The sequence below is a fragment of the Schistocerca americana genome, chromosome 2, assembly GCF_021461395.2.
Source record: "Schistocerca americana isolate TAMUIC-IGC-003095 chromosome 2, iqSchAmer2.1, whole genome shotgun sequence".
In the NCBI taxonomy this organism is placed as follows: Eukaryota; Metazoa; Arthropoda; class Insecta; order Orthoptera; family Acrididae; genus Schistocerca; species Schistocerca americana.
Window position 1 is genome coordinate 693,068,823 of NC_060120.1, and position 22,100 is coordinate 693,090,922.

Consider the following 22,100-nt stretch of genomic DNA (forward strand, 5'->3'; position numbering starts at 1 on the left):
GTGTGAAGGACATAAATGCAGACGCCACCAGACACCCTTTCATAAGCTGCTCGGTTCTTGTAATAACCCCGATAGCCACGGAGGGCGGGGGTTCGCATCGCCGGAAACCAAGTTTCCTGGAGAGCAATGCAGAAGAAAGGGCGAAGGCTGAGAAGTTGGCGGAGCTCAGCTAAATGGTGGAAGAAACCGCTGCAGTTCCACTGGAGGATGGTATTGTCCATGGCTGAGAAAGGCGTGACAGGACGGGGAAGGCAGATTACGCCGCTGGGTCACCTGCTGCCTCCGATTGAGCACCCGTGCTAGTGTTATCCATGGCGTCTGAGGGACCGGCGAGTTCTAGGTCCTCAGCGGACGCCAGGATCTCCACCTCGTCCTCAGACGCAGAGCTGTAAGGTGGCGGTGGGGTGGCTGCCACCGCGAGTTCCTTGGGCTTAGAGCTCGTCTTCTTTGATTTCTCACGCTGCTCCTTGGGTTTAACTGGCTGGGAGGGCTTCACCGATTCAGTCTCCGGGACTGAGGAGGATCGTGAAGCCCGTCGACCAGCTGATTGCGGGCACTTACGCCACTGGCGGTCGTCAGCCTTCCCACTGGTGGAAACCTGGGAAGGGAGGGACCCGAGGGACCCCTTGCGAGCGTGAGAAGCCGAAGAAGTTGGACACTTCTCCGGCTTAGAAGCAGGGACGGACGTCCCTGATGGGGGGGATGGTGTTGCCCCTGAGGTAGGTGGCGCAGGAGCAACCCGGTGGGTAGAGCCCCCCACTGGCAAGGGGGCAGGAGGAGTCTTACTGGTTATCGAGCTGGCTGGAAGTCGTGAAACTGATGGGGCGGGCACAGGTGTCGTAGCGGCGGCGTAGGATGACGTCATTCGCACGGGATGTAATCGGTCGTATTTCCGCTTGGCTTCAGTATAAGTCAGTCGGTCCAGGGTCTTATATTCCATGATTTTGCGTTCTTTCTGGAAGATTCTGCAGTCTGGCGAGCAAGGTGAATGGTGCTCCCCGCAATTGACACAGATGGGAGGCGGGGCACATGGAGTATCGGGATGAGACGGGCGTCCGCAATCTCGACATGTGAGGCTGGAAGTGCAGCGGGAAGACATATGGCCAAACTTCCAGCACTTGAAGCACCGCATCGGGGGAGGAATATAGGGCCTGACGTCACATCGGTAGACCATCACCTTGACCTTTTCCGGTAACGTATCACCCTCGAAGGCCAAGATGAAGGCACCGGTAGCTATCTGATTTTCCTTCGGACCCCGATGAACGCGCCGGACGAAATGTACACCTCTGCGCTCTAAGTTGGCGCGCAGCTCGTCATCAGATTGCAAAAGAAGGTCCTTATGGTAAATAACTCCCTGGACCATATTTAAACTCTTATGCGGTGTGATCGTAACAGCAACATCCCCCAACTTATCACAAGCAAGTAACCGTCGTGACTGGGCAGAGGATGCCGTTTGGATCAGGACCGATCCAGAGCGCATTTTTGACAAGCCCTCCACCTCCCCAAACTTGTCCTCTAAATGCTCGACGAAGAACTGAGGCTTTGTTGAGAGAAAAGACTCCCCATCAGCTCTCGTACAAACTAAGAATCGGGGCGAATAAGTGCTACTGCCATCCTGAGATTTACGTTCCTCCCACGGCGTGGCCAGAGAGGGGAACGTTTTCGGATTGTACTTTTCAGCATTAAATTGAGCCCGAGAACGCTTAGAGACTGCTGGCGGCTGGCCGCCAGCGACAGATGATGTACCACGCTTCATTGCGGGCCATCCGCCCTGATGCCACCTACTCCGACCAAGGGCCCTCCCCACGGGCGCCACCCAGCCACAGCAATAGCCACCTGGCAGGATGGCCATTGCCGGGAGTCCCGATGCCCCAGGGAGATGGGCATCTACTCCTTGGCATACGTGGGGAGTGAACGGCGCAGGCATCAGTAGAGCGATCCCTGTGTTGTCAGGGGGCTACAACCAAGAGGGTACATGGCGACCCCACCACAACGGACTGGCTACCGTGCTGGATCTTAGGTGCAAAAATGGCCAAGGTCGTCGTCACAGTTAAAAGAAACACTGCAGAGTGCAGCGTGGTAATCGCCCATGAGATCGAAAACGAGCGGGACACCATCGCAACGACGAGAAAGACGGCAATAGGTCTAATTGCACGAAGGATACAGTGCACCATGTAAGGTGCCCTTCCCCAATTGGCTCGCTCTTCGGAATAATTTGGATAGATGGAGGTCAAACCCGAGAGGGGACCATCACATAAGGCCGAAACGTTTGAGACTCCTTTTAGTCGCCTCTTACGACAGGCAGGAATACCGCGGGCCTATTCTAACCCCCGAACCCGCAGGGGGGTATGATGAGATGCCTGGTATATAGGTCCACATATGTTTTGTAATATTCTGATGATATGCTATTTAGACATGTCTGATATTTACTAACTTTTTAAGTAACACTCCTTAAATTGTCTTCATTTAATGTTATAATATGATGCCTTGCATTTTGCTATCCACACATTTTATTGGTTTCAATTTTCATCTTCCACTTGAAAATGACTCCACACTTGCAATTGCGACAGTGAAATAAATAAATAAATAATGAAAACTTACAGTTAAAGTTGCACTCAATGATTTCACAAAAAAATCAAAGAAACCGTGCCTGTGACAAGTTGGTTTTATGCTGATGTGTATTTAGAAATTGCATTAATTACATTTATATTTTGCTCTGCCCCTTCTTTCGTCACAGGCACACACATTGCCCTTCACGAAATTTAAAAGACTCGCCTGGAACCAACTGGTAGTTATGTGGAAGTTAATATGGTCGCAGTCTGAAAATACTGTCACATTAAAATCAAGTCAGGACTGGTGGACTAAGTAAAGCACATTCTTTGAAACCAAAAGGTTGCAGGAGTCAAAGCGGTCGCACTAAAGATTTTTCAGTCTGCATTTTAACATAACAATCACTCTCAATGATGTGGAGATTAACCATTGGGTTCCAAATTAAAACTATGGATCTCCTTTCCCAAGTAGGATAAATAGGGTAAGTTGAGACACGCAAGTTACCAAGTGGCGCCAAATAGAAAGACTTGCACCCGGCCACTGAGCCACATGAAATTATTATTAACACTTTGTACAATTTTAGTAAATAAATATTTTATAGTCTATTCTGCTTACAGAGCTAAAATGTTACTTGGAATTGTGCCCATTACAATAATTAATAATCAGAACAGTTCAGCAGATCATGTTATAGCAAATTATAATGATATAATCTGCTGGGTTTAACAACAAATGGGACATTTTCTTAGAGTTTTAATTAAAACATAAGGCTATACATTAAAGTATTTCTTTCTTCTTGTCACAGAACTGAATTCCAGTTTTCAATGTTACACTACCAATATCAGTACATATATTCCGCATGCCTTATCTAAATATTAGCCTCAAATGGCTCAAAAACTAGTTAAATACTTCATAGGTGAGTAGTCAGAGTCGCCTACTTATAATCAATGAATACACAATCTCACTGTTCAATGTATCCAAATTGGTCAAGTTAAATATTTTCTGAAAGTATTTGTCTTGAGTGTAACATCATATTGAAGTGAAACAACGATAAATGGTACAGACAATAAAAGAAGCTTTTGAAATGTGAGGTTACAGATGAAGGCTAAAGGTGAGAGAGCAAGTTGGGATTCCAGTAAAGAAGTACTGAATCGAGTCAGGGAGAAAAAATCTTTGTGGCACAATTGCAGAGGGATGCCAAGGCTTGATTGGTACACAGGTTCCAATGGATTGTGGTTGCAGTAAATAAGTAGAGCTGTTGATATTTATGCATGACAGACTAGCATGGACCATAACATCAGATCAGTCTTGAGATTGAGGATGATGACAAAAAAAAGCAGGCTTGAGTGGAATCTAGATGTCACGTCAACAAGAAGCAGTTCCTGAACAAGTTGCTCCCCACTGCTTGACCCCTCCTGCAATGCTGTGTCCACATCTTTGACAAATGTAGATCAACTAATCTCCTCCCTCTGCCACACTTCACTTCAAAAGCACCTGCCTTTTTTTAATTCTGTTATCATTTTTTCCACACCCTTAGCAGACTTTGGACCAATGCCTTCTTCCATACCCTTGAGTGTGCAGAACTTCTGCACGATTACTGCTGCACAGTCACCATTCTCGTAAAACAGTTTCACCAGCAGTGCGTGATCCTTCATGAAGGCAGTCGTGTTGACTGTCTCAGATGCAAATTGAAGAATAGCCATGTGCTGCGCATCTGTTGGTGTGCATATTCTGATGATTACTGTGCCATCTATTGGTAAGATTTCCATTAAATTTTTGTTGTTCCATGACGTTTCCCCCTGCATCAGTAATACACTGTTCAAAATTGATGTCATTTTGAGCAGTGCTTCTCTTTCTTCAGCTTTGGAAACTATAACTTTAATTACCGGTATGGATACCCTGTTTGTACAGGAAAGGGGGGTGGGTTACAGAAATATGGGAGACAAAAAATTACTTTGTCTTATACGGTCCAGGAAATCCATTGGCTTTCAAAACAGCTTCCAGTAGTCTCTGGAATGGCTGAATACTGGTCCCGTATGGTTTTGAGCGGAATCTTACACCAATCTTCTTGCAAAACAGTGGTAAGTTCACATAATAATGATGGTGGATAGCGAGCATGCACCCTTCTCTCCAAAGAGAGACCACAAAGTCTCAATAATATTGAAATCTAGTGACTTTTGTGGCCAAGGGAGATGTAAAAATTGATCATTGTGCTCACAAAACCAGTCCTGGATGATGCAAGCTGTGTGAATAGATGATGTGTTGTCTTGGAACACACGGTCACTATTGTGGAATGATGTACCATGGGATGGATCTGATCAGTCAAAATGGTCTCACAATCCTTGGCAGTAATGTGATCTGTTAGAGTAACCACGGAATACTATGATATGGCTGCCCAAGTCATAATTAAACCTCCAGCACATTTCACTCTTTGGTTGTAAACTCATTCAGAATTTGAAAATGCATGAAACAAGACTCATCTGACCAAATGAAGTTTTTCCATTGCTCGGTAGTCCAGGTTGTGGTTATGACAACATATTTTCCTGTTAAGGGCATTTGTATCACTGATGAGGGGTTTTGGAATTACAGCTTGTCCTGCAATTACCAGATTCTGAAGCTCTCGTGTTGTTTTGGTGCAGACAGGATTCACAAGTGCGACACTGAGTTCTGCATTGACTTTTGCAATCGTGATCCTCTTATTTTTTGTCACAATCCTCTTCAATGACCATCGTCATGATCACTCAACACACTTTCATCTGTGCAGTGTTTCAGCAGGTGAGGTATCTTTGTCCACAATTCTATCCTCTTTAAAGAACACCAGACATCCATTCCTATTAACAACTGCATATTGCCAGTAAACACATACATCACTGAATGGATTACTCTGATACCTTCTGTAAGTTACAACGTCCCAACACAGAATTTCCAGTTAGAAATGACACCTAAAGAGGAGTTCATTTGTCTCTTTAAATCAATGAAGAACCAGGGTTGAAATTATTTATTTATATCTTATCAGAACTTGTGCACCTCTTCAAAGTAGGTCACCAATCTCCCGAACTCATATATTCACATCCGAGCAGGTATTTCCTCTCATGAAGTTGTTGCGATCGCTATTCCATTTTCAAGAGAAATCTCTTGGCACAAGCAAGTAAAACAAGAACCCTCCACAATATCTGTGTTTTTACTTAAAGTACATATGAAAACTATAAGGTAGTGTATCATTCATTAGTAAGAAGACATAAGGACACACAACTTGTCTGTAGTGGTATTTACCACCACAAAGGCCTTGTGAAACATTAAGATTTACCAAGTTCCGGGCAACCAGCAGTAGCTACACCACCTCTGAATGTCACATGCACTAACCACCATATTTGGAATAAGTGGTAGATGTAGCAAAAGATCTTACCACAGAATTTCCTACTGTATAGTTTACACAATGGAAAATTTGGGATGGAAAAATGACACTATTATGAAAAGGATAGATTGCTACTCAAAATATAGGAGATGCTGAGTCGCAGACAGGTACAAAAGACTGCTAAGCAAGTAAGCTTTTGGCCAAAGGGCCATCTTTTAAAATAGATTAGATTAGATTCAGTTTTCGTTCCATAGACCCAAAAAATGAGATGATTCTCATGGGTGTGGAACATTTCAGAAAGTATAACATAAAACACTTGAATATAATACATACTATCTTGATCATTTCTCACAAGATTGTCAAAACAGGTGAATACAATGGGGTAAACTGAAACAGCTAATGTTTACAGAATTAACACACTGTCAGAATGAAACTTTGTTATTCACTATTAATAAATTTATCATACACAAAGTGCCTAATCTTGACTGTTGTGACCAAGTGCTGTCAAAATGGAAATCCAACAGCCATTTTTACTTAAGCTTACTTAATAGGCTCTGTTAAGATATTCATCTATAGAGTAGGAGTAGTTGCCATTCAGAAAGTCCTTCGAACTGTTTGAACTGTGCTTTATCTGAAACCAAGTTTTTAATGGTTGCTGGCAATTTATTGAAAATGTGTGTTCCTGAGTATTGGACCCCTTTTAGGACCAACGTAAGTGATTTTAGGTCTTTATGTAGATTGTTCTTATTCCTAGTATTGATACTATAAATTGAGCTAGTGGTTGGAAATAGAGATACTGTAAAACTTTCTTAAAATAGAATCGCCTGGGACTAAAATAATTTTCCAAATTGGATAAGTTTCCAGATTACATAAAACTCACTGGGCTACATAAAATTTGTCAGGTATCACGCACAAAAGTACTTTAAAAATTTTAAATTATGCATATACTGTATTTACGTACCTTCACTCCAGCACAGTGTATGTTCATTTACTGCATATTGAACAACAGAACACTGGACTATTGATAAATAACATGGTATTTCTATATTTATACTCGAACTTTAAATCCCTTTATTATTGTATTGATATACATATTATTCCAAGTTTATTTTCCTTAGATTTCACTTTTTTCGCCACATTTCAATGAGGGGAACTTGTTTTAATTTCCTGTTCAAAATTGTTTTCTTCTACGCAATTTTTTGCACATTACAATAGTTCCAACAAGTTGGGAGAATTTGTGTGTGCTGCAAATTGCATAACATCATTTATGTATTCAATGGCTTCTTCAGGCGTATTAATTTTTCTAGGGATATCATTTTGTTCTTCTTCTTCCTTTGTTTCTTCATCAACATCCTCTGTGTTGCAGATTTCTATTAAATCTGTTGCTGAAGTGAAAGAGGAGTGAGTTGACAAAGTCATAACATTGAATGTAATCATCTGCACTACATGAAATGTTTCGCATTTTCATTAATTCTGCAATTGTTGCTGCATTTTCTTGAACTTCGATGGCCACAGAAGTGCCTTGTTCTTGACCCCCAAACCCTGCGTTGTTGAAGCACTTGGTGACAGTTTCGGGTTTTATTTCCTTTACTATCAAGCCAATCCAACATACTGCATCCAGGACAGAAACTGACCGTGCAAGAGCAAATGCACTTTTGGCTTCTTCAACACTAAGAAAAAGAGATTGCATTAGTAACTGCCTATAATGACACTTGAATGTGTAAATAACCCCCTGGTCCATGGGTTGTGTGGGGCTGGTAGAATCCGGAGGGAACCAAGCCAATTTCACGTTTGATAACATTACTTTCGGGTGGCAGGTTGCATTGTCTGGGAAAAGTAGAACTTGGTGATTTCCTTTTTTCATTTTGGCAATGAAAGAGCCCAGCTATTCTTTCATAAGACCACTCACCATCCATGCCTTTTTATTGCTTCGCCATGTGACTGGAAGCTTACTGATGTCTGTTTTGAAACAAAGAGGTTTTGCTGCCTTTCCAGTCACCAGTGGCTTCTCCATTTCACCTAACACATAGCCACACAGCAGTACAGTGAGTCTTTCCTTGGACATTTTTCCGACGGTGCGCTTTTCACCTTGAACTGCTAGTGATTTTGAAGGCAGCACGCAATAACACAGTCCTGTTTCATTGGCACTGAACACGTCTTTCAGGCCATTCACAATTAAGTTGGACAGCATTGTCTTCCATTCTGTTGCTACACTTCCCTGCACATTCTTAGCTTCCCAACACACTTCATTCCACACAATGCTGTGCCTAGCTTTGAAACTGTCCAGCCATCCTGCGGATGCCTTAAACTCCATAATTCCAAGCTCTGTAGCGACTTTTAGAGCCTCACTCTGCAGCATAGTTGAGATGATCTTAAGTTTCTTGCCCGCGCACTTATGAACCATTTCCACACCATTTCGATAATTTCTTCATTTGCAATCTTCTTTTTGAACGGTTTGGCACTTATACAGCCAGCTGTTCCAAATAGCATTGGAAAATAGCAGGTGCGGAAACAAAAGGCAAACACAAATATTTAAACAAACCCAAATGAGTATTTGCTACACACACACACATTTGAGACTCTTTATCAAGTGGTATTTGAAGATACGCGCCGCACAAGTCAATTTTTGAAAGGTAGCATCCAGCGTCTAATCTGTGTGCCAGAAAATTGTTAGCCTTGCCTAAATTTTCAGAAGAGAGTTCCGGGAATTCTTTTAGTAAGTTAGCTACACTGTCTTTTGTATAGAATGCAGACACTGACAATACATTGTCCTGAATGTTAAAGCCAAACAAATCAAAAGAATCAAGACCAAAAATGTTCTCACACTTGAGTGACTGTAGCACCAGGTAAGTCACAGTTCACGTATGTGAGCAATACATGGCAGGCAATGTACATTTTCCGAGAAAGGGAATGTCTTGTCCATTATAAGCCCTCAAGTGCACACTAGTTTTAGACAGGTGTGGGGAGCCTAACAGTTCGTATGTGTGATGATTCAACAATGTGAGAAAGGCACCTGTATCCAGCTGAAATTTCACATGTTTCTCACAAAGAAGCAAATGGTTCAAATGGCTCTGAGCACTATGAGACTTAACATCTGAGGTCATCAGTCCCCTAGAACTTTGAACTACTTAAACCTAACCAACCTAAGGACATCACACACATCCATGCCCAAGGCAGGAGTCGAACCTGCGACTGTAGTGGTCGCGCGGTCCCAGACTGAAGTGCCTAGAACCGCTCGGCCACACCAGCAGGCAGAAGCAAATGAACTAAAAGTTTGTTGGACTGGCGCATCACTGAAGAAACTGCATGCTTGCTTGTTTCGTTAATGCCTGTTGCCGACTTTGAATATACTGCATTAATTACATGGGCCTTGTGACTAGATTTTTGTGAGTGGGCCGAATTCTTATATTTGTTCCGTTACAAACATACGGATTGTACATGTCCTTTCCTACCCACATTTGCCCCTGGAAGTGTCTTACAATTTAAAACCTGGTTCCTAAATCTGTCTTACCACTATATAATCTATCTTAAACCTTTGAGTATCTCGAGGCCTCTTCCATGTATACAACCTTCTTTCATGATTCTTGAACCAAGTGTTAGCTATGATTAAGTTATGCTCTGTGCAAAATTCTACCAGACGGCTTCCTCTTTCATTTCTTAGCCCCCTTCCATATTCACCTTCTACGTTTCCTTCTCTTCCTGTTCCTACTATCGAATTCCAGTCACCCATGACTATTAAATGTTTGTCTCCCTTCACTATCTGAATAATTTCTTTTATCTGATCATACATTTCATCAGTCTCCATGTCATCTGCTGAGCTAGTTGACATATAAACTTGTACTACTGTTGTAGGCATAGGCTTCGTGTCTATCTTGGCCACAGTAATGCATTCACTTTGCTGTTTGTAGTAGCTTACCCGCACTCCTATCTTTTTAATTCATTATTAAACCTACTCCTGCATTACCCCTATTTGATTTTGTATTTATAACTCTGTATTCACCTGAACTGAAGTCTTGTTCCTCCTGCCACCAAACTTCGCTAATTCCCACTTTAACCTATACATTTCCCTTTTTAAATTTTCTAACCTACCTGTCCGATTAAGGGATCTGACATTCCACGCTCTGACCCGTAGAACGCTAGTTTTCTTTCTCCTGATAACAACATTCTCCTGAGTAGTCCCAGCCCGGAGATGCACACACACACACACACACACACACACACACACACGCACGCACGCACGCAAGTGCAACTTGCACAGACATCCGCGGTTTCAGAGAGCAGAAACTACACAACCCCGTCTCACTCCCTTCCCAACCACTGCTTCCCTTTCATGCCCCTAGACTCTTATAACTGCCATCTGGTTTCTGTACAAATTGAAAATAGCCTTTCGCTCCCTGTATTTTACCACTGCCACCTTCAGAATTTGAAAGAGAGTATTCCAGTCAACATTGTCATAAGTTTTCTCTAGGTCTACAAATGCTAGAAATGTAGGTTTACCTTTCCTTAATCTATTTTCTAAGATAAGTTGTAGGGTCAATATTGCTCTCTGAAACTGCAGAAAGCTACGATTGCGTGAATCTTTTTATGGTGCCTATCGCGACTCAGCACCTCTGCTATATGGTGAGTAGCAACTCTCCTTCTCCCGTATTTTACATAAGAATCATATCAAACACGATCCACAGCTCTCACCATTTTCAGCAATTTTCCCTTAATTTTTTTGCCATAAACAGATTTCCTGTTTTACACTTAGAATGGATTACAGTGCTTCAAAGGAATCAGAAGAGTATACCTTCCAGCCTACTATACCACCCCGTTCAGGAATACACCAAGCATTTCTGCACAATGCCAGCATTGCTGAAAAATAAGACTGACTCTTAAAATATGCTACAAGCAGAGTAACCTCTTGTAATTATCTTACATATGACCCTAAAGAATTACATATGCTAGTGAAAAAGTCCGAGCTACAGCTGGAAAAATAATAATTTAAACATTTCAATCTTACAATACACATGCAGTCATTCAGAACACAAGAAACCAAAAAAAGATATTATCCCCCATATACATTTGACAAGTTTAGAACAGTTCATACTTTAAAAAATATGGTAAAACAAAACTACTGCAACTGACATACTTTCTCAACATGGTTGATTGATGAATTCTGTAATGTGATTTTGAAACTCTATAGAGGTGATGTATCTTCTCAACAAATGAACAGATGCAAAATGTTCCAAACTGATTCTTTTATGTGTGTGTATTTTTCATTCTTAGAGATGTATACAGCTGCAAAATACTTACAATATAATTCAACTGAAATGTTTTGTTCACAATGGAATGTGATTATAGATACAGTGATCAATAAGGAACTGTATTCAAAATTCAGGATGCACATTAAACACATGCAAACAAATAAAAAAATATCTGTACTTCATAAACAAATATTCCTAAAATAAATACAAAATATACAGGCACACCTCACTTCAAAACTTTACTTTAAGTAAAAAAGTAATCCAGTATTGACAATAAATCTCTTAAAAACACTGTTCTACCACTTTTAACTCTTACACTGACAACCCATGTTCCCTAAAGACAGTCAGCCATTTTTGGCCATACAAAAACAATGAGAGCTACAAAAATCACTGCAACAATATACTCCATTCTTCAGCCATATTTATACTTGGTTTTCGCACTACTAACACATTGCTGTTGTTGTCATATATAGTATTTACAGTTATTTTTCCAGTACCTGCAATAAAAAATAAAATTAAAAAATGAACAGTAAATAATTGGAACCATAGCGAAGACTATGAGGGGTAGAGAGATTATAGCTTACCTTTACTTTCAACAACTGCACTCTTAATTCCTGATTCAATACCCATGATTACCACCCTTTCTAGCCAAGATTTGGTTGAAAAACTTCCTTCTTTCTTGATTTTCCTGTAAAGAATGGAATAAAAAAGCAAAAAGTTAGTTTACTTGGCAAAAAATGTTTCACTTTACTAGTATTATTAGCAAAAATTAACATTTCTTCTTCAAATTAATTAAATCATTCATTGCAATAATGCAGCAAAAAGAAAATAATTATTGGTCTCCAAGTGTACAGAAAACACTGATTTACTTCTTTTTGGTGACACAGGACAGGTTAGTATTTGCAAATAAAAACACACTACTATCCGCTTTCCAATTATGTATATTATTTAAATTACAGGTAACCCTTCTGATGTCAACTATTAAATTTAATATTTTTCATCATACCATTACACTATACATTTTGTTATCATCAGAAATTAACACTTGGCTGCTGATATTAACTATAAAATTTATTTTAAATTATAATGCTGTTTCAATTAAGATTCAAAGCATTTGAACACAAGTATCAATCAGTAAACTTGGTGGCCATACCTTCGATCACTTCTCTCTACTTTTGATGACTGGCTATATATGGAGAACACTGACAATACTCCTACCACTAGAAGCAGATGCAAAGGACATTATTTGCTTTTTATTATTTCTTCAACTGGATGATACATTGAGGACTTTAGCAACATGTAATGCTTGAAAAAAGCATTTGTCACAGGACAATGACAAATGTTTGCTTAAAAAAAAGAGGCAATTTTTGCATTTAATCAATAAATACACTAACATACTATCCAGATAGTCTGGATTTATTTTTCTGGGGTGAATTTTATACAAGGAGTACTGGAAGAAGCTTCAAATTAGATGTGTGTGCTGGAGTATTGTTCAAACAAGGATTATTCCTTTTTGTTGGTTGCACTCAGATGGTTCATTTGGAAGAGCAGATAGAAAGCTGACTCAGACCTCAGTCAAGCAGGCAGTTTTAATATGTTACAGGGGTTCACTGTTGTATATTCTCTGCTACAAAGAGAAAGTTTGAGAATAGAAAATTTGGCAACAGGAAGTACCTAAAAAGTTGAACAGTGAGAATGTATTTTGGGTTCCACCAGCAACTTAACAGAGAGCACTATCAGATTTAAAATGATTGAATTTTTTATTGGAATTAAGGAGTACATAACTGTGCTCTTCTACTTGTATGAAAATTCCGTTGTAAGGTATAAAAAGCCTTTTGACACTTTTTTTGAATGGATATTAGAAATGTGTATCTTTATTCATTCATACCACAGACCAAGTTTTCTTTCAGCCATGGTTCACACTGAGACAATATGATATGCGATACAACACACTGCAATGAAGATTGAATGGCATGTTGCAATAATGATCACTCGCCATTATGCTTATCAGTTGACACTATGTTCCCACTGGGATGATCCGATATGTGGTGGACTCTCCATATGACGATACAGCAGGAATCAAGTTTCCGTTTGTTGCAATCATGAGCTATTCTGAAGAGGACATTATTGTGGCTTATGATTTAATGCTCAATAGCCTGAAAAAGAAAAGGAAGTACTTGGTGTACCCATACAATGCTACAAATATCAACCATAGTTTGGCTGTGGTATCCCATGAGATCTTCCAACACGAACATAAATTCCATGTATTCTACAGAATGAGTCTAATATCGGCTACTCTGACAAAACAGGACATAAATTTTTGACATTTTATTTCTCTTGTTGAGGAACTACAAAATACAATAAGGTAAGCTGATGAAAGTGTGTGAATGACATTAAAAATGCAACCAAGAAAAGTTTATTTTTTATGAGACCACCTAGTATGGTACTTTATTCAAGGTGGTACATACATAAATAATAGTTACAGATTAATCAACTGCAGGCAGCACTTCTCAACAGTTCAGTATCATAAGGTAGTATGTGATTCAATTTGAGGAGTATTCAGAAAAAATGTTGCTGGACTTGAAGTGAGATCAGTCACCATCGAAGGTGCAGCAGTGGGTGATGAACTCTACACAATGGCAGAAAATGTATTTGAAAAAATGGGAGAGTCCCATGACGATAAGAAAAATCCTGTTTACTTCTCCGCTTTGTCCAGCTGCATGAGCAACATTCATAAGTGACAGGAATTTAGTTAAGTTCCAGATCTATTTTATGCCTGTCACAAAGTTTAATGAAATCAGGACGCTTAAACTGGGGGGGGGGGGGGGGGGGGGGGGGGAAGAAAAGAGGAAGCATCCAGTCAGCATCAAAAGCTGATGGCTCCCGGTGTCTTTTCACTTCAGCAAGATTTTCGTTTGCAGCTTCAGCTTGTACTGAGAGCATATGAAAAAGAGAAACATGAGGCAGCACCACACTCTGCATAGCAGGTGGCAATAACAAAATGAGAGGCACGTGACTGCCAATCTTGTGGCAAGCAACCTCCAATACATCTCACACATCTTTTTGAGAATGTAAATAGATATTGTTCTTGTTCCAACATTAGAAACAATTTTGATATGACAGCTATATGTGGCAATCTGAGACCTACAATCCACCAAAGTCAAACTAGTCCACAACTACATTCTTCACAGCAACCTTTCCAAAATATGCACGGTGATTTACTTACCGGCAAATTATCACAACAACAACGGGCAATAACAAAAAGAAAACCAATTCATTATCACTCTGTGATGTCAAACTATAAGATGTGGAAAAATCAATTTTTTCTTTTTCTCTTTCTTTTTTTCTTTTTTTTATGAAAAAGTTTCCTCAGATTCAAAATGAGGAGGACTGCATAGTGGAGAACATATGCAAATCCCAAAAGCAGTATTTAATTTTTTACACAAAAGTAAAAGTTTTACTAAGAAATGAACTAGAGACAGATGTAGCTTTGCTTCATCTACAAAGTTTGTGGCACATCATATGACTTGGGTGATACAGTTTTCCAGCAAGAACCAAAACAATTTTATTTGGCACAAAATTAGAAGTGGCACATGGATATTTGTCATAGAATTATGAAATATAAGCACTGGTCTGAAAAATAGGGCAAACTCAGCTAATTTTGTAGTACAGCTAATTTCGCAGTACCATACATATCCTTTCACTGCGAAATTGTACGAGCTGATTTTAAGTACGAACACTGCACCACAGGTGGCAGCACCTACCAGCAGCGTGTGATTGAGAAAACAGCTACCGGAGAGCATCCTTGTTGCTGTGACAAAATTTTTTCCAGTGTGGTTGAGAATATTTTCAGTGTAGCACGTGTTCGGTGACAGATTTCTGGTTTTTTTTATCAATACTGCTGATATAATCTGAAGTGTAAGTATAAGACTTTTATTGATGGTTTCTTCACAGTCCTCTATTTACTTCGAGGTCTTGTTCACCACTTTGACACCAATAGTTTGCTTGTAATTCACTTTTTCCAGTACTGAAGTTCTTAAAAATTTGGTGCTGCTGGCGGGGGCATAAAGCAGTTCGAGAAGCACGCGAATCAAATAAAAGAACGTATTTTACATGTTGTTATGCCGAATTAAAGTGCTTTCATGATTTGAACACAATACTGACACTCATAAAGGAAGTCTTAAGGTATTTATTGGTTTAGTTTATTACAGATGTCTAAACCTAGAGGCAAATATGGAGAGCAGTACAGCAGAAAGGATTTGGAAGAAGCTGTACAAAGGGTGTTAAAGGATGGCTGGTCAATTTATAGATACAGTAAAGATTTTGGCATACCTTACAACACCCTAAAGGATAGACAAGAGTTTATGCCAATCCTGTGGAGTGTGCTCTCATGAAAAAGGGGTGCCCCTTCTTTTTAACAAAAGGAAGAGGAAACTAAATCGGTTAAGTATGCAACTGAAAGGCAAGAACTGGGTTTCGGACTGTCGGCAAGTGATATGCGTTGTTACGCTCGCAAATTAGCAGCAGATACCTCAGGAGAACCCATTTGGGAAAGAAAGAGACAAGGCAGGATGGGACTGGTGGAATTCATTTAAGAAATGATATGGCTTAAGTTTACGTCATCCAGAAAATCTGTCATATCATAGGGCCGCAACTTTGAATCGTTCTAATTTGAACGATTTTTATGATATATACGTACTGTGTATGAGAAAACATGGCTCGGGACAAAGCCAAATCTAATTTGAAATCTAGCGAAACAGGATTTCCAATGGCGAATAAGCCAATAAAATTGTTTCATTGAAAGGAGGGAAATGTGTCAACCAGAAGACAACTGCTGAAAAGGGGGAGACCAACAGTTATGATTGCTGCCAATGCTATGGGACAAACAGTACCTCCCCTGTTTATTTTCAAGGGGGTTTGTGTCACCGATAGCTTGAAGGAAAATGCTCCCACTGAGCCAGTTAGCAGTCAAAAAATGGCTGAATAAATTCGGAAATGTTCTTGGAGTCCTTGAAGCACTTCATTAATCACATTCCTCTCACTTGTCCTGTTCTGCTATTGATGGACTCACATTCTAGCCATGTCTCTCCAGAAGCTCTACAATTCAGACATGATAATGGCATTATTTTTGTTATCTTTCCATCACACCACTCAGATCTTGCAGCCGTGTGATGTGTCCATGTTTGGCCCTCTAAAAATGGCTTAGAAAGGAATGTGAGATACTTTATGAAAACTGTGGTTACGAGCCTACAAGGATGGATTTTTACCATCTGTTCAAGAAGTCCAAGGACGAAACTATATCTCCAGCCACCAACAAGAGTGGTTTTTCTAAAACTAGAATTTTTCCCATAAATAGAGATGCCATTCTAGATGTCACTTTGAAGGTTTCCCAAATTCATGTGACCTTCAATGCGCAGCAAGTAGAGCTACCTGAAAGAACAGTAGATGGATGTGTACCAGCACAGCAAAAAGAAGCTGTTCATAATGTGCCATCTGAGATAAAAGTGTCAACAGATCAAACTGAAAATATCTGGGAAGAAATTAACATGCCTCTTCCTAAATCCATAAAATCATGGAGAAAGAGGAGACATACAGCTACTTCAACCAGAGTTATTGCTGATGAAGGCATGTTGGTTGCATGAGGCCTGAAGGCCCCTGAAGAAAGGGAAGCAGAAAGAATAAATTCCAAATCAAAGGGGAATGTTCCAGCAGAGAGGCAACAAGGAAAATGAGTACTTCAAAAGCTAGAATTGGAAAATAGCAAGCGTGCACACAAGTAGTTCCTTCAACAAGATGATGTATGCCTGTACAGAGAAGATTAATAAGAAATGCAGGAAAGGATGACAACATTTGTTCATCGTGTGGTGGAAATTACGAAGATGATATAATGATGGCCAAGAGTAGATTTGTTGTTTGAAGTGAGAGTGCTGGTTTCATCTGTCTTGGCGAAGAATGAAGGTGTATTATGCTCAGTTCACATGCTGTTTATGCAGTGATGCTGATTCCGATTAACTTTAATCACATTTTCGATTTTAAGAACTAGCTTCAGTTACATTTCCGATTTTAAGATTTTGTATGACTGCAGTAAATAATTTTGTTTATTTTATTATTCATTTTTATGTTAAAGTATGTAATTAAATGATCATATTACCTTTGATTACATTACTTATACTACTGTAGTAATAGTAAACAAAGTAAAGTAAGTTCCTATGGGACCAAACTGCTAACATCATCGGTCCCTAGGCATACACACTGCTTAATCTAACTTACACCAAGGACAAAACACACACACACACACACACACACACACACGGGAGGACTCGAACCTCCGATGGGGGAAGGCGGAGAGGGGGGGGGGGGGGGGGGGCGGAGGAGCCGTGTGAACCGAGGCATGGCGCCTTAGACTGCACGGCTACCCTGCATGGCTCTGGTTACATTAAATCATGTTCTGATGACACCAAAGTATTTTCTTAGAATTGTAACTGCTACTGCGAAATTACCCGAGGGTTGAAAAATTGCCCGAGTTCTTATTAATACAGTAAATCAGCACTATTTTAAGAAAGCTTTTTGTATCTGAAATTTAACTTTCAATATTTAACATTTATATCAACGAATTAAACTACTTTTACTTATCATTTGACACAAAAATTCCATTTTTAATATTTCTTTTAAATACTAGAGGCAAAAAAACCTTAATACTGCAAAATTAGCTAAGTTTACCCTAAATAAATATATTACACAATCCCATTTCTCAGCTTCTGTCAATGGTTTTATACAAATATTGAATTAAGAATTTTCTCTATCTTTTTTCAGTTACCTTGATGTAAGTTTATTTCCAGCAAATTCAAGAGATAAATACAAATATGCTCCTTTCTTGTATTCAAAGGTCTCTCCATCATCCATGTATAATCGGCCAGAAGCAGTTTTCTAAGGGCAGAAAAAAGGAAGACAAATTTAATAACTAAATTCTTTAAATATCACTGTGCGTGTACAAAAATACAGTAACACCTGCAGGATGTCATAGGAGGAACGCTCGATGTTCAGGGTTACAGCAGGAACAATCACTGAAAGCAAACAAGTCTATTAAACCTGGGCTCTAAAATGCATACCTCTAGAGATAGAGCACTTTTTCCATCTTCGATACTATGAACAAATCTCTTCTACTGCAACTCCTTTGCTCTCCATATTTTGAGAGGTGATAGTACAGTCCAAAACAAGAAAAAAAATTCCAGTAAACATGGGCTCTGAAGTGCCTACTAACTTGAGAGGTATGAGGACTTTTTCATCTTTCCTAATTTCATACATCTCCGTGCTCATAGCCTTTAAGGTATGCATTTTAAAGCCCATCTTTACTAGAATTTTTTTTTTCTTTGAGTGGTTATTCCTGTCATATACCTCAATATTGACCATTCCTCCTGTTGCACCCTGTATAATATTTAGTATAAAGTCTGAACAGCATGTAGCAAAACATCAGAAGACTACCATTATACAACAGAACACTGCAATGCATTATGCATGATTTTCAATAACTTTATAACAGTAATCACATTAGGAAGAAAACTTATATTTCTATTCATCAACATTCTATTAATTAGAGTTTCATTACTTTTCAGTTTCTCAACAAAAATACATTGTATTATCTGAGTCCATAAAATACAATATCAGAACTGTGCATGTCAATATTACTGATATTTCTGCAAAAACAACTGCACATTATTTAAATCTTCAGGTTTGACATTTAAAATACCTTACAGGAGCATACCTATATTGCTGATTGTATTTGATCATATTAAGATATGCGTGTATAACCTTGTTTTTCTAAAGGTAAGAAAAAGAGTAGTCAGAAAGTTCAGTTTTCTTTTACCCAGTAATATGGAGTAATGCATGCATAAAATATTCATCTGCAAATGTTATTCATGAAACAAATAAGAACCAGCTGAAAAATGCTCCTCTCAGAGCACAAAGTCATTAAAAGACTTGACAGAAAAGTCAGGAACCAGCTTTGTCAATCCTCATTCTGCCTCCCTCACCATACTGTCTCCTTTAGCCTTTCTGTCCCATGGCCACTGTCTCCACTACACCTCGACATCTTAAAAATTCAGGGGGGGGGGGGGGGGGGTGGTTGTGGCGTCCAACTCAGTTCTTCCACTATACCCTATTTTGCTCCAAAATGTGTCCTCCCCCATATCTACATGTTAAAGTTCTCTGGTCTAGAAGCGCCCAGACTTTCCAAGTCTATATAAGGTCTCCACTCATCTGTATTTTTCATTTCCACTGTCTCTTCTATATTTTGCTCCCACTCCCACTGTTTCACTCTCCATCCATTTCTCTTTTACTTCCACTGTCCCTCACTGCTATTGTCTTCACCCACCTCTCACTCTCTTCACCATGCATCTCTTCTCTCTTTCTCTCCCACTGGCACTGTCTCCTTTCTCTCTGCCACTCTCTTTTGGCACAAAACGTGTGAATATGTTTGCATGCCAAAAGTTTTGCTGAGGAAAGTGGAATGAAGACCAGAGCAGTTGATTCCCAATTTTCAGTCCTAGTTGCCTTTTTTTGTGATTAGACTGCGTTTTTCAGCTGGTTCTTTTCTTTTCCCTGTTACAGCGGGGGGAGGGGGTGCTTACATAAAATGGATCCTGTAGGTCAGTAAAGTTTCGACTTTTTATATACTTCAACACATTTATATACTTTGATGCACATAAACAACAAATAGGTAGGAATAATAGATTATCACAGAATGCAGAATAGGAATTATTCTCATCCAAATGGGGATTGCCTTTTGTTTCATCCAAATACAATAAATAGAGTCCTACACTAAATTAAAAAAACAAAACCACCACCTTGAGGAATAAAAAAAGAAAAAAATTAAAGCAGTACCACAGAAGTACAATCCGAAGTGACCACGCCACAAAATATAAGCTGCTTCTAGTTTAAAGTGAGCACAGGACTCCCATCCTATGCAAGTTAACTTTACACTACTTTATATTCAAATGCACAACATTTTTAGGCCACAACTAGAGCATCCAGTAAAATCGCAATGTCTGAATTTCATGTGATAAAATAATTTTTTGTAAGTTACTTATACCATGAGTTGGCACCGTTGAATAATTTCCAGGTCAAGACAGCCTGTGTAGGTGTGAAGTGCCCATTATATAGAGACAGCATGTCACAGTTTTGTTGGTGAAAAAATGACAACTAAAATTATAGTTCGGTAACCTCGGAACCCTTCCTATCACCTCAGAACCCTTGCCATGTGTCCAATACATTAGTTAAACCTTTATTTATGCCTCAGAGTGGATATGTTTTTGCGGCGTAAGTAAGGTAACTTTGAACCTCTGTATCACGGTACTGAGTAATGATGCCAAAACAAGTTTCAAACTTCCTTTAAGGATATCACCTTATGAACATAAGGTAAAACGTTTTACAATCTGCCATGAATAGAAATTATAGAAGGGAAGGGGCCATCCCCAAAACTGGTACTTTTCACAAAAAACATTTTTTGGGGGGAGGGGGGTCTCAAGAACTGCCCAGAACAAATAGTGTCCACCTTAGACCACACCTAATGGCAAAAGAATAAACTGATTTGCTCAATTTGCCTGGGACCAGGATAACATTGAGTGACAAGATGTACTAAGTTGTTTTAAGGAGAGATCAGCAGTACCAGGATTGGATGTGATGGTCTGGGAAATCTCCTTTTGAACTAGGCTGGTGGGATCTGAACAAATACATTTGCCCCAAGTGCAAAGGCTGTACGGGAGGGAATGTTTGACATTGAAAGGATGGAAACTGTCAAACTATGAGAACTGCTGTTTGTCAGTATATTTAATAAAAACAGAAATGTGTAGCTGATCCTCTGTGAGACCGAGGTCAACATCAAGGAACATGCCATGGTATTCGGAATAAGGCAGTGTGAAATTTAACTGGGAGAATGTATGTAGAGATTCCACAAATTTTAACACGTTAGTCACACCTGAGTCGATATGGAAAGATGTCATCAATGTATCTAAACCAAACCTGTGCCTGAAGGCTTTTGGGTAACATGAAATCGTCCTCGGAGAGACCCAGGAACAGTTTGGTATACAAGGAGCTGTCCTGATTCCCACAGCCACGCCCCTGATATGTTTGTATGTCTCCCCACCAAAGATAAGGTAGTTGCTGGCAAGAATGAAATTGATTACTGTGACCAAGAAGGATGTCATATGTTTGGAATCAAGTGGGCATTGATGGTGGTAATGTTCAGCAGCAGTACATGGGGGGTGTTGGTATAAAGGGAGGTTCCTTCAATTGGGAAGCAAAGTGTGTGATGGGAGTGGGACAGGCACAGATTCAAACGAACTAGTAAATGGTTGTGAACTAATAAATGGTTGGCGTCTTTAATACAGAAGGGAAATCTTTGTACTATAGACTGCAGGTGTAGATCAAAATGGGGAGATATACATTTGGTGGGTGCTCTGAAGCCAGCAACTATGGGACAGGTAAGGTAAATGGGTTGGTGGATCTTAGGAAGAAAGTAAAAGGTGGAGATGTTTGGGTGGGATAATAAGTTCTATGGATTGAGCTGTTAGTTCTTGTGAGAGGCCTGGCATTTTAAGGAGGGACTTTAGATCTTTCTGTATCATAGGGATGCAATCTTTATGGCAGATCCTGTACAATGAGTTGTCAGACAGCTGGTGTAGATCCTTTGTCCGCTCAGCTGATAATAATGGAATCATCAATTTTTAAGGGGCAAAGAGCCCAGAGTTCTGCAGAGGATAGGCTAGGATCATGTTGTAGGGACCTGAGAAAGGGATGTGAAGCAATGCCAGATGTTACGGATTTCTTGTAAGACTTGTAAGGCGTGATTTTGAGGTAGTGGTGGTGGGTCAATTTGGAATCATGGTTAGAATTGTTTAAGGCAAGGTTCACTGTCAGGTTTGCTGTTGAAAAGGTTTTGGGTTTGGGTTGCAAAG

The 22,100-nt window shown here is 39.8% G+C and overlaps 1 protein-coding gene across 1 annotated transcript in view; it reads right to left on the minus strand.

Annotated features, from left to right (window-relative positions):
• Window positions 1–11,303: 11,303 nt before the first annotated feature.
• Window positions 11,304–22,100, minus strand: part of LOC124595503 (neutral alpha-glucosidase AB) — a 120,901-nt gene continuing 110,104 nt past the window's right edge. The window contains exons 15-17 of the mRNA XM_047134266.1: window positions 17,966–18,075; window positions 11,733–11,836; window positions 11,304–11,645 (exon numbers count right to left, since the gene is read on the minus strand). Of these exons, the coding sequence (XP_046990222.1) occupies window positions 11,536–11,645; window positions 11,733–11,836; window positions 17,966–18,075 (324 nt within the window). The 3' untranslated portion in view covers window positions 11,304–11,535. The remainder of the gene's footprint in view (window positions 11,646–11,732; window positions 11,837–17,965; window positions 18,076–22,100) is intronic.